The sequence below is a fragment of the Scyliorhinus torazame genome, chromosome 4 (assembly GCF_047496885.1).
Source record: "Scyliorhinus torazame isolate Kashiwa2021f chromosome 4, sScyTor2.1, whole genome shotgun sequence".
Taxonomy (NCBI): Eukaryota; Metazoa; Chordata; class Chondrichthyes; order Carcharhiniformes; family Scyliorhinidae; genus Scyliorhinus; species Scyliorhinus torazame.
In genome coordinates this window covers 299985875-300003456 of record NC_092710.1, presented here as the reverse complement: position 1 = coordinate 300003456, position 17582 = coordinate 299985875, and the positions used below count along the sequence as shown (strand labels likewise).

The 17582-nt window shown below is 49.3% G+C and overlaps 1 protein-coding gene across 1 annotated transcript in view; it reads right to left on the bottom strand.

The window, feature by feature from the left end:
* The window catches only part of cdc40 (cell division cycle 40 homolog (S. cerevisiae)), a 243394-nt gene that overhangs the window by 78134 nt on the left and 147678 nt on the right, over positions 1–17582 (bottom strand). Inside the window, exon 12 of the mRNA XM_072500007.1 lies at positions 9014–9147. Within this exon, the coding sequence (XP_072356108.1) occupies positions 9014–9147 (134 nt within the window). The remainder of the gene's footprint in view (positions 1–9013; positions 9148–17582) is intronic.

The following is a 17582-nucleotide window of genomic DNA, read 5'->3' as shown; positions in this document are numbered from 1 at the left end:
CTTCTCCCCCTCTAATCACTCCTCTCCATTTCCTGGAGTCTCTCAACGCCATGGCCAGAGGTTCAATTGCCAACGCGAACAGCAATGGAGACAGCGGGCATCCCTGTCTTGTTCCCCTATATAGTCGGAAATACTCCGATCTATGTCGACCTGTAACTACGCTTGCCGTTGGAGCCCCATAAAGAAGTCTAACCCAGCTAATAAACCCGTTCCCAAACCCAAACCTCCTTAACACTTCCCATAAATACTCCCACTCCACCCTATCAAATGCCTTCTCTGCGTCCATTGCCGCCACTATCTCTGCCTCCCCCTCCACTGGGGGCATCATTATCACCCCTAATAGTCGTCGCACGTTAACATTCAGTTGTCTCCCTTTTACGAACCCTGTCTGGTCTTCGTGCACCACCCCCGGGACACAGTCCTCTATCCTCGATGCCAGTACCTTTGCCAACAATTTGGCGTCCACGTTCAACAATGAAATGGGTCTATAGGACCCGCACTGCAACGGATCTTTATCCCTCTTCAAAATTAACGATATCGTCGCCTCCGACATCGTCGGGGGTAGAGTCCCCCCTTTCCTGGCCTCATTGAACGTCCTCACCATCAACGGGGCCAACAAGTCCACATATTTTCTGTAATACTCCACCGGGAACCCGTCTGGTCCTGGGGCCTTCCCTGCTTGCATGCTTCCCAGTCCCTTAATAACCTCGTCCACCCCAATCGGTGCCCCCAGGCCTACCACCCCCCGTTCCTCCACTTTCGGGAACCTCAATTGGTCCAGGAACTGCCGCATCCCCTCCTCTCCCTCTGGGGGTTGAGACCTATACAGTTCCTCATAGAAGGTCTTGAACACCTCATTTATCTTTCCTGCCCTTCGCACCGTGTCTCCCCTTTCGTCTCTAATTCCTCCTATCTCCCTCGCTGCTGCCCTCTTTCGCAATTGATGAGCCAACAGGCGACTCGCCTTTTCCCCATATTCATACCTCCTCCCCTGTGCCTTCCTCCACAGTACCTCCGCCTTTCTGGTGGTCAGAAGGTCAAATTCCGTCTGGAGTCGTCTCCTCTCCCTGTACAATTCCTCCTCCGGGGTCTCTGCAAATTCCCTATCCACCCTTAAAATCTCCCCCAGTAATCTTTCCCTTTCCTTGGCCTCTGTTTTCCTTTTGTGGGCCCCAATGGAGATCAGCTCTCCTCTGACCACCGCTTTTAGTGCTTCCCATACCACTCCCACAGGGACCTCGCCGTCGTCATTGACCTCCAGATATCTCTCAATACACCCCCGCACTCTTGCACACACTCCCTCATCCGCCATCAGTCCCACATCTAATCGCCAGAGTGTTCTCTGCTCCCTTTCCTCTCCTAATTCCAGGTCCACCCAATGTGGGGCATGGTCCGAAACCGCTATGGCTGAGTACTCAGCTTCTTCCACCCTAGAGATCAACGACCTTCCCAAAACAAAAAAATCTATCCGGGAGTACACTTTATGGACATGGGAGAAGAAGGAAAACTCCCTAGCCCTAGGTCTAAGAAATCGCCATGGATCCACTCCCCCCATTTGGTCCATAAACCCCTTAAGTACCTTGGCCGCTGCCGGCCTTCTTCCGGTCCTTGAGCTGGATCTATCTAGCCCCGGGTCCAGCACCGTATTAAAGTCCCCTCCTAAAATCAAGTTTCCTACCTCCAGGTCCGGTATACGCCCCAGCATCCGTCTCATAAATCCCGCATCGTCCCAGTTTGGGGCATACACGTTAACCAACACGACCTCCATTCCCTCCAGCCTGCCACTCACCATTACATATCTACCTCCGCTATCTGCTACGATGTTCTTTGCTTCAAATGCGACCTGTTTCCCCACCAAAATGGCCACCCCTCTATTCTTTGCGTCCAGTCCTGAGTGGAACACCTGTCCCACCCATCCTTTCCTTAGCCTAACTTGGTCCGCCACCTTTAGGTGCGTCTCTTGGAGCATAACCACGTCTGCCCTTGGTCCTTTCAAATGCGCGAGCACTCTGGCCCTTTTTATCGGTCCGTTCAGGCCTCTCACGTTCCACGTGATCAGCCTCACTAGGGGGCTACCTGCCCCCCTCCCGTGTCGACTAGCCATTACCTTCTCTAGGCCAGTCCCATATCCCGCCTCCGCGCTCCCGCTCGCTCCCCCAGCGTCGCACACCATCCCCGCCCACCCACTCTTTAGCCATTTCCTTTTGGATTTCCGCAGCAGCAACCCAGTTGTCCCCCCCCCCTCCCTCCCCCCCAGATCTCTTTCTAGCATGATTTCTCCCCCCATATTACTTCCGTAAGTCAGCTGACTTCAACTGACCCCGGCTACTCCTGCTCACTCCTCGACCCCCCCCCATGTGGGGAACTCCCATCCGCCTTGTGCCTGTCTTCCCGCCTTATTCTTTCTGGTGCGGGAACATCCCTTTACCTGACCCGCCTCTTATGGCGCAGCTCCCTTTCCCCTCCCCCTCCCCTTCCCCATTCTCCAACTATGTCCCATCTTTCCCCCCTCACCGGCGCCCACATTTCCCCAATGTCTCCCCCCTTCCCTGTTTACTTCTCAATTAACTTCCACCGTAACATTAACAATAACATTTCCTGCAGCATCAGTCCCTCAGTTCCGATCCAATTTCTCTTCTTTGATGAAGGTCCATGCTTCCTCCGCCATCTCGAAATAATGGTGTCTCTCCTGATACGTGACCCATAGTCTTGCCGGCTGCAGCATCCCGAACTTCACCTTCCTTTTATGCAACACCTCTTTGGCTCGGTTGAAGCTCGCCCTCCTTCTCGCCACCTCCGCACTCCAATCCTGGTATACCCGTACCACTGCATTCTCCCATCTGCTACTCCGCACCTTTTTAGCCCATCTCAGGACCTCTTCTCTATCCTTAAGGCGGTAAAATCGCACGATTATCGCCCTGGGTGGTTCTCCCGCTTTTGGTCTTCTCGCCGGAATCCGATTTGCCCACTCCGCCTCCAAGGGGCCCGTAGGGGCCTCAGCACCCATCAGTGAGCTCAGCATCGTACTTGCGTACGCTCCACAGTCCACTCCTTCCACACCCTCAGGGAGACCTTCGCGCTCCATTTTCTAGGGCTTCGATCCTTTCAGTACACTTTTTATGAAGTGCCTCGTGCGTCTGTGTCTTAACCGCCAGGCCCAGGATCTCGTCCTCAATATCTGTCACCTTCTGCTCCACCACGCGGAGCTCTGTCTCCTGGGTCTTTAATGTCTCCTTGAGCCCCTCAATTGCCTGTAGCAACGGGGTCAGCACCTCCCTCTTCAGCAGCTCCACGCACCGTCTCACAATTTCATGCTCAGGCCCCCATGTCGCCTGCGCTTTCTCCGCCGCCATCTTGTACTTCTCTCTTTCTGACCCTTTGGTCGACGATTCCTCGCGCTGCAGCCGCCGCCGCCGGTTTTTTCCTCCTTCGTTTGGGGGGGACTCCCTTCTCACACGCCCCACACCGGGTTGCGTCGTCGAAAAATTCCCCGTTGGGGCTCTTAAAAGAGCCCGAAGGTCCGTCGGAGCTGGAGCCGCCGAAGCGTGCGGCTAGCTCGGCATCACCGCAACCGGAAGTCCCTTCAGTGGCCTTGATGAGGTCTTTTCACAGTTGTTCCCTCTGCTGCTAGAATTCACTTTTGATACAGGCCCTCAGGTCAGCTTGCAGCTTTAAGCTTGCCCTTCCCCCGCCTGCATGCTGGAAGAGGCCCTGTTTATCCTGCAGTTGCAGCCAAATCTTTTACTGTTTCTGCGTGTGTCTGGCAACCAAGAGACATACCCTTCCTGGGGGACACTGTCGGGGGAATATTGCCGCCTTCTTCCCACACCGGGAAATGTCAAACAAATGCCGTGGGGGCCCTGTAAGAGCCCAAAAGTCCGTTCCAAGCAGGAGCTGCCGAATATGCGACCTAGCTCTGCATAGCCGCACCCGGAAGTCTACCTCAAGTTTTCTTGACTACTGTTCGAGGTCATGGGAAAACATTGCAGAACTTTTCCTATGGAGATCAACTTTAAGTATCGTCCATCATAGAGTAGTGTTTCTGGATCTTCTTCATGGCAGTTTTTTGCACCAGCAACAACATAAGGCTATCCATAACAGAGGGCTAATTCACCAGCGGACAGTGATTATGAACAGGAAAACTCTACTATTTTCTTTCTGTCCCATGCCTGGGGCATGGACACTTGTGTCCCAAACACTGCCTTATCTCAGGATAGACTGTGTAAGCGAACGTGGCGTTGTCTCGAAGATCTGCCAGTTGGCAAAAGTGGGTCCTGGGAAAAAAAGTTTGAAAAACGCTACTCTAAACTTTGCCCCTCGCACCTGAAACCTATGTTCCCATGTAATTGGCATTTCCACCCTGGGAAAAAGCTTCTGACTATCCAAGTCTGAAGTGGAGATTTTAATCCACAACTCCTTGATTTAGAGACAAAAACTACTAACAACTGAGCGAAACAGACAGTTGAAAAGAAATAGGCTGGGAAAAGATTGCCTCTAAGTTACTCTGTAAACTGTTTCAGAGGGGCACTGGAGGAGACCTTGGATGTTACAGGACATCTGTACATGCACAAGGTTTGCAATGTATAACAAGACGGTATATACTGTACAACAAGACAATACATAGGAACATACAAGGTCGAAGAAAGGAACAAACAAGGAATTATAAACACCAAAATCAACGCATTCCATAATTTTCAGCACGGAATTTTATGTGTTGATTCATTTTTTGGGTGATAAAAGTGATAATCTTGTTTAAATTTAGCATTTCAATTATAAAATCACATTGTATATTCGATTATAAAGATAAAGCAGAAGAAAAAATACAGCATTTATTTTGAGAATAAAGAACAAAGAACAAAGAAAATTACAGTACCATGATGCCCGTCTGAACTAAAACCTCCTACCCCTCCGGGGACCATATCCCTCTATTCCCATCCTATTCATGTATTTGCAAGATGCCCCTTAAAAGTCACTATCGTATCTGCTTCCACCACCTCCTCCGGCAGCGAGTTACAGGCTCCGACCACCCTCGTAAAAACTTGCCTCGTACATCTCCTCTAAACCTTCCCCTTTAAACCTATGCCCCTTAGTAATTGACTCTTTCACCCTGGGAAAAAAAACTTCTTAATATCCACTCTGTCCATGCCCCTCATAATCTTGTAGACTTCGATCAGGTCACCCCTCATTGAGAACAAACTATGTTTCTCCAGCCTCCCCTCATAGCTAATGCCCTCCATACCAGGCAACATCGTGGTAAATCTTTTCTGTACCCTCTCCAAAGCCTCCACATCCTTCTGGTAGTGCAGCGACAAGAATAGAACACTATATTCCAAGTGCGGCCTAATTAAGGTTCTATAAAGCTGCAACATGACTTGCCAATTTTTAAACTCAATGCCCCAGCTGATGAAGGCAAGCATGCTGTATGCCTTCTTGACTACCTTCTCCACCTGCGTTGCCACTTTCAGTGACCTGTGCATCTGTACACCCAGATCCCTCTGCTTATCAATACTCTGAAGGGTTCTGCCATTTTCTGTATATTTCCCATCTGTATTACACATTCCAAAATGCATCACCTCACATTTGTCCGGATTAAACTCCATCTGTCATCTCTCCGCCCAAGTCTCCAACTGATCTGTATCCTGCTGTATCCTTTGAAGGTCCTCATCGCTATCCGCAATTCCATCAGCCTTTGTGTCATCCGCAAACTTACTATTCAAATCGGTTACATTTTCCTCCAAATCATTTATATAAATATTACAAACAGCAAAGGTCACAGCACTGATCCTTCAGGAACGCCATTAGTCACAGCGTCCATTCAGAAATTCACCCTTCCATTGCTACTCTCTGTCTTCTATGACCGAGCCAGTTTTGTATCCATCTTGCCAGCTCATCTCTGATCATGTGACTTCACCTTCTGTACCAGTCTGCCATGAGGGACTTTGTCAAAGGCCTTACTGAAGTCCATGTCGACAATATTCAATGGCCTACCCTCGTCAATCAACTTCGTCACTTCCTCGAAAAGCTCGATCAAGTTAACGAGACATGACCTCCCTTCACAAAACCATGTTTCCTCTCGCTAATACGTCCACTTATTTCCAAATGGGAATAAATCCTGTCTCGAAGAATACGCTCCAATAATTTCTCTACCACTGATGTAAGGCTCATTGGCCTGTAATTACCTGGATTATCCTTGCTACCCTTCTTAAACAAAGGAACAACATTGGCTATTCTCCAATACTCTGGGACCTCCCCTGTAGCCAGTGAGTATACAAAGATTTCTCTCAAGGCCACAGTAGTTTCCTCCCTTGCCTCTCTCAGTATTCTGGGGTACATCCAATCAGGCCCTGGGGACTTGTCTACCGTAATGTTTTTCAAGTCCCCTCTCTCTCCCAGTGTCTGCATGGGTTTCCTCTGGGTGCTCCGGTTTTCTCCCACAGTCCAAAGATGTGCAGTTTAGGTGTATTAGCAATGCTAAATTGCCCCTTAGTGTCCAAAGGTTAGGTGGGGTGACTGGGATAGAGTGTTTGGGATTGGGCCAACAAAAATAATAATAATAATTTCGCAATTTGAAATTAAAATTAAATATTTTTTTCCTCTGTAAGTTTTCTCTCATTACAAGCAAATCAGTGAATGAAATAAATCAGCTTAAAATTCAAACCAAGTTAATTTAATATTCAAGTGATGGCACCTGCTAACTAGCCAGTGCTGCCAAATCAATTAATTACTGTCAAGGTATCAAGAGATTTTGTATTTAAATTCCATTAAGCAAAAATAACGCTGAGAAATAGATTCTAAAGGAGAGGATTATAAAAAGCCTGTGACATGGAATGAAAAAGTATTATGACAAATCCAAACAGCTGAGTAAAAAGCAAATAGTAGTTTGAATAATTTTTCCAATGCAGAGGTACTTTTAAAAATATTCTTTCATGGGATGTGAATGACGCTGGCTAGGCCAGCATTCATTGCTCATCCCCAATTGCTCTTGAGAAGGTGGTAGTGAGCTGCTGTAGGTGCATCCACAGTCGTGTTAGGAAGGAAGGTCCAGGGCTTTTGTACAACTGCAGCAAGACTTCTTTATTCTTGTTCTCCAATCCCCTCGCAATAAAGGTCAACATGCCCACTGCCCCCCTAATTGCTGTGTGTTATTACAGTCAACAATACTACCCCAACCTAACCTTAAACTACACCCATTCCGACCACCCGAACCCCTTCCCCCTCATAATCAGTAGCAAATCCTTAACCCTCCCCCTAACCGCCAACGGCAACCCTAAAAAAGGAGATGAAAGGCTTCCACCATGAGTAGAACCCTTCCACCGACCCCCTCAAGGTATATTTAGGGCGCAATTTAACAGAAACGTTTCTAGGTGTCATTTCAGGTGGGTTAGATCTCACGAGACCAAATGGCCGTTGGCAATCCCGTTGGAGGCCTCTCCCGGCATTTACTCTCTGATTACGGCGGGACAAGGCCGATAGATGGCGCCCTTAATCTTTTCCAGGTGAAAAATTTTATCAAATCCCCAATCAAGCCGAGGACTTAGGCAGCAGTGGGGACCCCCAGCCAAACAGAACTCGCCTCCAAGCTATTAGCGAATTGAAGACCAAAACATCCACCTTCGTCCCCATCTGTAGCCCCTGTGAGTCAGACACTCTAAAGATAGCCACCAACAGGCACAACGACAACTGAACACCCAAAATCCCTGATATTGTATCATAAAGAGGAGACCCAGAAGCAAACAAGCTTAGGGCAAGACCAAAACATGTGCGTGTGATTCGCTGGTCCATTAGAACACTGCGCACACCTATCCTCCACCCCGGGAAGAACCCACTCCGATGTGCCCTAGTCAGGTGAATGAAAAATGAAAATGAGAAATGAAAATGGAAAATTAAAATCGCTTATTGTCACAAGTAGGCTTCAAATGAAGTTACTGTGAAACGCCCCTAGTCGCCACATTCCGGCACCTGTTCGGGGAGGCTAGTATGGGAATTGAACCCGTGCTGCTGGCCTGCCTTGGTCTGCTTTAAAAGCCAGCTATTTAGCCTTGTGCTAAACCAGCCCCTGCGCACCACATTAAACCGGATCAGACTTAACCTTGCATACGATGATGTGAAGTTAATCTATGTAGAGCCTCACTTCATGACCTCCTCTCCAGGCCCAAACCCAGCTCTTCCACCCACTTCCTCTTTACTCCTCCAACGATGCCTGCTCTATCGCCATTAACCGTCCATAAATCCCCCCTAGTTCACCCATGGCCAGTACCTTATCCATAAGCTAGGGCACCAGAGGAAATGAAGGGAGTTCCTTACGCATAAAACCACGGACTGGCAAGGGCCTAACTACATTCACCCTCGGGAGCTGAAACATCTCCAGTAGCTCATCTAGCTGGCGAACTATCCTCGTGCAAAAACGTCCGAAGCACCCGAGTCTTATCCACCCAAACAAAAGTAGAAATCAACTTGGTAACCCAACATACAATTTGATCTAAATCTCAATTAGTAATTTAGGAGTTTTACCACATTGGTAATCTGAAGTGAATTGCTAGAAACTACAGCATACCTTTATGCTCATTACCATTGGACTCCATAATTGGTTCACCAGTCTGATCAGTAATAACGATTATTTCAAACTGTGAAATATTTACAACCACTTAAAGCTATTTTTATTCAATGTAAACTCAGAACAATAGCCACAGCAGAAACTTTAACTTAGCAGGAGTAAAGTAAAATTTAAAAAAAAAAAAAAAAAAAAAAAAAAAAAAAAAAAAAAAAAAAAAAAAAAAAAAAAAAAAAAAAAAATCGATATTCTGAAAATACCAGAAAATTTTAAACTTTGGAGAAAAAAAAATTGCAGTACATAAATGAATCTAACTGAGTATTATGTAAAAATTCCACCATGGAGCAAGATATGCGCTTTCTTGATGGTTCATTCTCATGCAACTATTTCCCCCTTCTCTCTCATATGGATTCACAGAAAAAGAACATCAACCCTCATCTCCACAGTGGTTCAGTAACTTACCATTCCCAGACACGGAGGCTTTTGTCATCGGAAGTGCTCACAAATCGCCTGTTCTCATCCACAAATGTGATGGTATTAACAGCTCCCAGATGCCTATCATACTCCTGAACAATCTCTCCAGATCGAATATCCCACTGTAGAAAGAAAATTTGATTCTTCATGTTGGTCATTTTAAGACAAGATAAAATATGGGAAATTAATTATTTTTACAAACGCTCAGGAGCTCCACTGTTAGAGAAAAAAACCCAGCAACTTTCCTCCTCAAGGAATTTGAATTTTTCTATCTCATTACTTTAACTAATTTTAGAAACTTGCGTTGGTTAAAAGAGCTCCACATTTTTGAGATATTGGTGCATGTTTGTTTAGAAAAAGTTTTTTCTTGCAAATACTTTACCGAATGTATGATTCAATGCTAGTGTTCTGATGTCCTGCACAATAGGATTACTCTCCTAGTGCACATAACATCACATTAATTACTCACTGAAGATGAACCGATGAGAATCACAGCGCCAGGGGCCTGGGTTCAAATCCAGCCTTGGGTCACTGTCCGTGTGGAGTTTGTACATTCTCCCTGTGATTGCTTGGGTTTCCTACGGGCACTCCAGTTTCCTCCCACAGGTCCCGAAAGACGTGCTGTTAGGTGGATTGGCCATGTTAAATTGCCCCTCAGTGTCCAGGGATGTGCAGGTTAGGTTATGTTGATAGGGTGGGGTGGACATGGGTAGAGTGCTCATTCGAAGGGTCGGTGTTGTCTTGATGGGCCGAATGGCCTCTTTCTGCACTGTAGCAATTCGATGATTCATGTTTATAATCTTTATTGTCACAAGTAGGCATACATTAACACTGAGGTATCATAAAAAGGAGACCCAGAAGCAAACAAGCTTAGGGCAAGACCAAAACATGTGCGTGTGATTCGCCGATCCATTAGAACACTGCGCACACCTATCCTCCACCCCGGGAAGAACCCACTCCTATGTGCCCTAGTCAGGTGAATGAAAAATTAAAATGAGAAATGAAAATGAAAAATGAAAATCGCTTATTGTCACAAGTATGCTTCAAATGAAGTTACTGTGAAAAGCCCCTAGTCGCCACATTCCGGCACCTGTTCGGGTATAGAGAGGGAGAATTCAGAATGTCCAATTCACCTAAAAGCACGTCTTTAGGAACTTGTGGAAGGAAACCGGAGCACCCGGAGGAAACCGACACAGGCACGGGAAAAACGTGCAGGCTCCGCACAGACATGACCCAAGCGGGAAACAAACCTGCGACCCTGGCGCTGTGAAGAAACAGTGCTAATATTCTATCCCACTGTGCTGCCCTAAATTGTTACCTATAAAAGCTTTAAATTGTGACAAAAGAAAATAGATGAAGATTAATTTAAAGTACAATGAAGGGTCATCTTTGCTAAATACTGAAAGCTAGAAATAAGTGAAAAGTTAATTGCCAAATCTGCAGAAACTTTGGCTATTCCCTGAAAGCATGTGAACAATGGAAGACATGTTTGCCCCTACCTCCTCCCAATTCCAGCCAACCTTCCCCAACCTCTCTCGGCTGTGGCTTTATGCTGCAGGATTCTCATCTGACAGGCTTCTTTTTTTTTTTTTTTACAAATAATTTTTATTAAGGTTTTAATAAAAAATTAATAACAAAATGAAAAAGGAACCCAACAGGGCTAAGTACAAAACACAGTCTAGAAAGGCACCCTCCATACCCCCTCCCCCTGTACATAAATAATAATAAATTAACATTGACACCCCGACTGAACACAACAGGTATATACACCCCCTCAGACCCTCCAGTGTAAATAACAAAAAAAACAAAAATAAAGTCAAGTAACCCCCCCCGAGTTGCTTCTGCCATTGACCAATGTCTACCGTTCTGCCAGGAAGTCTAAGAACGGTTGCCACCACCTAAAGAACCCATGTACCGACCCTCTCAAGGTGAATTTCACCCTCTCCAACTTAATAAACCCCGCCTTATCGTTGATCCAGGATTCCACGCTTGGGGGTCTCGCATCCTTCCACTGAAGAAGAATCCTTCCCCGGGCTACCAGGGACGCAAAAGCCAGAACACCGGCCTCTTTCGCCTCCTGCACTCCCGACTCCTCTGCCACCCCAAATATTGCGAGCCCCCAGACCGGTTTCACCCTGGATCCTACCACCCTCGACACCGTCCTCGCTACGCCCTTCCAAAATTTCTCCAGCGCTGGGCACGTCCAGAACATATGGGTGTGATTTGCTGGGCTCCCTGAGCACCTAACACACCTGTCCTCACCCCCAAAAAATCGGCTTTTCCTTGTCCCGGTCATGTGTGCCCTGTGCAGCACTTTAAACTGTATAAGGCTGAGCCTCGCGCACGATGAGGAAGAGTTCACCCTCCTTAGGGCAGCTGCCCACATCCCTTCCTCAATCTCCTCTCCCAACTCCTCCTCTCACTTGCCTTTCACCTCCACCACCGAGGCCTCCTCCTCCTCCTGCATCACCAAGATCTTCCCCACCAACCCTCCCGAGAGCACCCTGTCCTGTACTGGGTGTGGCAGCAGCTGCAGGAATTCCACCACCTGCCGCCTGGCAAACGCCCTTACCTGCAAGTACCTGAAGGTGTTCCCTGGAGGGAGCCCGTACTTCTCCTCCAGCTCACCCAGGCTCGCAAACTTCCCGTCCACAAACAGGTCCCCCAACCTTTGTATCCCTGCCCTGTGCCACCCCGAAAACCCTCCATCTGTTCTCCCTGGGACGAACCGGTGGTTCCCCCGTATTGGTATCCACACCGAGGCCCCAGCTCCCCCCCTGTGCCGCCTTTTCCCCACACTCGTAGACCGCCCCCTGGGCCTTCCTTCACTGCACCTCTGCCTTCCTGGTGGTCACCAGGTCGAATTCGGCCTGGAGCGTGCGCCTCTTCCTCAACAATCCTTCCTCGGGCACCTCTGCATGCCTCCTGTCTACCCTCACCATCTCCCCCACCAGCCTCTCCCTCTCCCCCTGCTGCCTCCTCTCCTTGTGGGCCCTAATGGAGATCAGCACTCCCCTAACCACAGCCTTCAGCGCCTCCCATACCATCCCCACCCGGACCTCCCTGTTATCGTTGGCCTCCAGGTACCTCTCGCTCACCTCCTCGTCCGCCACCAGCCCCACCTCCAAGCGCCACAATGGGCGCTGGTCACTCTCCTCCCCCAGCTCTAAGTCCACCCAATGCGGGGCGTGGTCCGAAATGGTTATCGTTGAGTACTCGGTATCCTCTACTCACGCCATCAGCGCCCTGCTCAAAATAAAAAAGTCGATTCGGGAATAAGCCTTATGGACATGTGAGAAGAATGAATATTCCCTAGCCCCCGGCCTTGCAAATCTCCAAGGTTCCACCCCTCCCACCTAGTCCATAAACCCCCTCAGCACTCTAGCCGCCGCCGGCTTCCTACCCGTCCTAGACCTGGAGCGATCCAGTGCCGGATCCAGCACCGTGTTAAAGTCTCCCCCCATTATCAGGCCCCCCACTTCCAAGTCTGGGATCCGACTCAACATGCGCCGCATTAAACGTCCCAATTCGGGGTATACACATTGACCAGTACCACCCTCTCTCCCTGCAGCTTACCACTTACCATTACGTACCTACTGCCATTGTTTGCCACAATGCTCGACGCCTCAAATGTCACCTTCTTTCCCACCAAAATCGCCACCCCTCGATTTTTGGCATCCAGCCCCGAATGAAACACCTGACCTACCCACCCTTTCCTCAATCTTACCTGGTCTGCCACCTTCAGGTGTGTCTCCTGGAGCATAACCACATCCACTATCAGCCCTTTCAGGTACGCGAACACCCGGGCCCGCTTGACCGGCCCGTTCAGTCCCCTTACATTCCAGGTTATCAGCCAGATCAGGGGGCTACCTGCCCCCCTCCCCCGCCGACTAGCCATAACCCCTCCTCGGCCAGCCACGCGCCCGCACCCCACACCCGTCCCGTTCCCCATGGCGGCAGACCCCCGTCTCGACCCCCCTCCTCCCCCCCCCCCCTCGCTCCAGCTCCCCCTTGACCATAGCAGCAGCAACTCAATTCCCCCCACCCCGGCTAGGACCCATCCTAGCTGTTTTACTCCCCCCATTGCACTTCCGCAAGTCAGTTGACACCGGCTGACCCCGGCCACACCCGCCTCTCCTTCGACTCCTCCCAATGTGTGACACACCCTCCTCTTCCGTTCCCCATCCACAGGCTCTTCCCCTCCCCCTTCCATCCTAAGCGCGGGAAACAACCCTCGCTTCCCCGCCCCGGCCCCCTCCAGTCTTCAGCGCGGGAAAAGCCCGCGTTTTCCACATATCCAGTCCCGCCACCTCTGACGCAGCTCCTTTTACAGGCCCAGTCCTCTCACCCCCGACTCGGGCCTCCCCCTCCCCCGCAGGGCCCCATCTCATTGCCGGCCATCCACCCCTGTTCCCTTTGCTTACCCCCCTCCAAGAGCCCCCCTGACCAACCCAACCAAAACAGTGCCCAGCCCGCCCTAACCACCCTCACCGACCAGAAAGAGAAAACATAAAAGAAAAAAAAAGAAACCAAGAGCAAAGGACCCCCCCCTCCAAAAGTAACATATCAACCGCAATCCCCCAATCGCCCATCCTGACCCTCAATCTGTGTCCAACTTCTCGGTCTGAACAATGGCCCACGCCTCCTCCGGAGACTCAAAATAATGGTGCCGGTCCTTGTAGGTGACCCACAGTCGCGCCGGCTGCAACATGCCAAACTTCACCCCCTTCCTGTGCAGCACCGCCTTCGCTCGATTGTACCCGGCCCTCCTCTTCGCCACCTCCGCACTCCAGTCCTAGTATATTCGAACCTCCGCGTTCTCCCACCTGCTGCTCCTCTCTTTCTTGGCCACCTGAGTACACACTCCCGATCAACGAACCGATGAAACCGCACCAGCACCGCCCGCGGAGGCTCGTTAGCCTCAGGTTTCCTCGCCAGCACTTGCGTCCCTAGTAGCCCGGCGTAGGATATTGCTAATGTGGAAAGAAGCCAAGCCCCCGGGGGTGGAGACCTGGATAAATGATATGGCGGGGTTCATAAAGTTAGAGCGGATTAAGTTCGTCCTAAGGGGGTCGGCTCAAGGGTTTACTAGGCGGTGGCAACCGTTCGTCGAATATCTTGCGGAAAGATAGATAGGGGAGAACAAAGAAGGCAGCAGCAGCGGCCCAGGACTTGGGGGGGGGGATGGGGGGGGGGGTGTGTGGCCTGAGACAAGGCAGTTGCCAATTAGGGCTAGTTTTTATTTTTTGTTATTTAATATTTATTTATTTGTTGTTGTTTTTGTTTAAATTTAAAAAAGGTCATTATTATCTGTATTGTTACAATGTTGTGTAAAGGATGCACAATGTACTGTGTTGGTTGACCAAAAATTTTCAATAAAATATTATTTAAAAAAAAAAAAACATGGTGACCACATAGGCCCCCACGTCCGGACCCTCCAGCCCCTCCGGGAGGCCCAGAATCCGCAGATTCTTCCGCCTCGACCGATTCTCCATCTCCTCAAACCGCTCCTGCCATTTCTTGTGGAGCGCCTCGTGCGCCTCCTCCTTTACCGCCAGGCCTAAGATCTCGTCCTCGTTCTTGGAGATCTTGTGTCGGGCCTCGCGGATTGCCACCCCCTGGGCCGTCTGTGTCTCCAGCAGCTTATCAATAGAAGCCTTCATCGGGTTAAGCAGGTCCGCTTTAATCTCTCTGAAGCAGCGCTGGATACCCTCCTGTTGCTCCTGCGCCCACTGCCTCCACGCTGTCTGGTCTCCGCCCGCCACCATTTTGTTCTTCTTCCCTCGCACCTTTTACGGGTCCACCACCAGCTTTTTAGCCGCCCCGCTCCTGGTAGAAGCCATATACTATCGGGGAATTGTTGTGATCGCCTTACCGCACCGGGAAACGTCGAAAAAGTCCCGTTGGGGGCCCTAAAAAGAGCCCAAAAGTCAGTTTTTGTGGGAGCCGCCAAATGTGCAACTTAGCTCCGCATAGCCGCAACCGGAAGTGCTCTGACAGCCTTCTAAGACTGTCAATTGAGCTGCTTGTGGACAGTAAACCGACAAAACAAAATTTAGAAGCAAGAATCCCAGTATTCTGGGTTTCCTCACTTTAAAATTGCAGCCCCCTGCACGAAACGCACCTCCAGGCTAAATCCAAGTTTTGATTTGAATTGTTACAATTGAGATATTTAATTGTTGAGTACCATCGCAAAAATTTGCCTCAACAAATTTAGTCTCTAAATAATTAGGAATTGTCTATTTCGATTCACTTCCTGCCAAGGGCAGGCAGGCTATGTATAGACCTTTCTTGATAATGAATTATCGCAATTGCATTCCAGGGCGGCACGGTGGCGCAGTGGGTTAGCACTGCTGCCTCACGGCGCCGAGGTCCCAGGTTCGATCCCGGCTCTGGGTCACTGTCCGTGTGGAGTTTGCACATTCTCCCTGTGTTTGCGTCGGTTTCGCCCCCACAACCTAAAAATGTGCAAGCTAAATTGGATTGGCAATGCTAAATTGCCCCTTAATTGGAAAAAATGAATTGGGTCCTCTAAATTTAAAGAAAAAAAAACAATTGCATTCCTGTCCTTACCGATTATCCATGAACAGCATTGGAATATAGGGAAGGATTTTTCACTCCACGCTATGGCGGAGGTGGCCCACCATTGGCTGGCGGTGGGATCAGCCGGTCCCGCTGCTGTCAAAGGGGTCTCCCAATGAATGCACTCGTTTCTGCCGTGAAACCCGTAGTTGGGGTGCTGTGTCAGCGGGACAAGAAGACCTTGCCGGTAGGAACGGCAAGAAGGTTATGGCCATGAGCTATTGCAAAAGGACCCCTTTTGGGGAGGCGATGGTGTAGTGGTATTGTCACTGGACTAGTAAACCAGAAACCCAAAGTAATGCTCTGGGGACCCAGGTTCAAATCCTACCACTGCAGATGGTGAAATTTGAATTCAATAAAAAGCTAGAATTAAAAAAGTCTATTGATGACCATGAAATCATTACCGATTGTCGGAAATCCCATCTAGTTCACTAATGTCCTTCAGGGAAGGAAATCTGCCATCCTTATCTGGTTTGGCCGACATGTGACTCCAGACCCACAGCAATGTGGTCGACTCTTAAATGCCACATTCCGGCGCCTGTTCGGGGGGCCGGTACGGGAATTGAACCTGCGCTGCTGGCATTGTTCTGCATTGCAAGCCAGCTATTTAGCCCACTGTGCTAAACCAGCCCCTAGGGCAAGGTTGAGAAGGAAGGGCCTTCATGAATGACCTCAGCCAGTACGGGAATTGAGCCCGTGTTGCTGGCTTCGCTCTGCATCAGGAACCAGCTGCCCAGCCAACTGAGCTAAACCGACCCCCAGAAATGCATTAAATCGTTTCACAAAAACAAAAGTGCACACACAAACTGAGCCCCACCAAACTCATATTTTCAGTCACTTGTATGACTCGATTTACCCCCATGTACAACTGTTTTATTGTTTTCCAAAGTAGAGCAATGCTAACTAGTGCTGGCTTCATTCTCCAAAGGAAAACACTTTTCTTACTCGTGATCCTGATAATATCTAGTTTTGTTGCCATGCCAGCAAAACAGAAACTCATTGCGCCATAATCGTCTGGAAATTTTATATATAATGTTAAACACCCAATAGAACATTAAGCAAAAGAAAAACAGATTGGTTGGCGAGAACTGCACAACCTCCACATGCAGGCATTCACCATTGCACTGTAATGTTATCTAGTTTCAATTACTGAGCCGAAAATGCAAACTGGTCTGAATTGTAAAATGAAAAACTGCAGAACAAGTTTTTAAAAGACAGATGGTAAAATAACTGAAGCATCTACCAGTACCTTTTGCGCAAGGCTGACACAGCATGAAGTGATGGCCTCCCTATCAGTGTAGATCTCACTCAATCATAGACTGTGCACTTAGTAGCAACATCCGAGTCAACTAAATAATGAAGAATACAACCACACATTTCTGGAAGACTGCATTGCTGCAACACAGCTGTTACTCACTACAGGAAAGAAAGAATGAGAGCTGGATTCTCCGTTTGAGAGACTAAGTGCCGACGCCAGGACTGAATGGTGGGTGTTCCACGGTCCCGATGGTGATTCGGTCCCGGAGCAATTCAGGACATGCTAATGGACCAGTACCCACGCCACGGTGAACAAGTGCAATTCCGAAAGACGGCGGTGCTGGATTCTCTGCGGTCGGGATTGGCACTACAGAACTTGACAAGCTGGAGCTGATATTAGGACTCCACTCCCCGCATACTCTCATTCTAACCAAGAAAGTGCCACCCCGGACAGCAGCCCCGAGATTTGCATATGCAGACCTGGAGATATTGCTGACTGCCGTGGAGGAGAGGCGAAACACTGTTCCCCAGGGTAAGGAAAGAGCTGCCACCTGCCGATACCAACTGAGCCTGGACGCAGGTGGCAGAGGCCGTTAGCCACACTGCAAGGATGGGGCAGCTGTGCTGGAAAAAGCTGCACGACCTCCTCAGGGCGGCCTGGGTGAGTCACCACCTCCGTGCCCCTGGCTGGTATCCCCCGCCCCCAGCCAAAACCCTG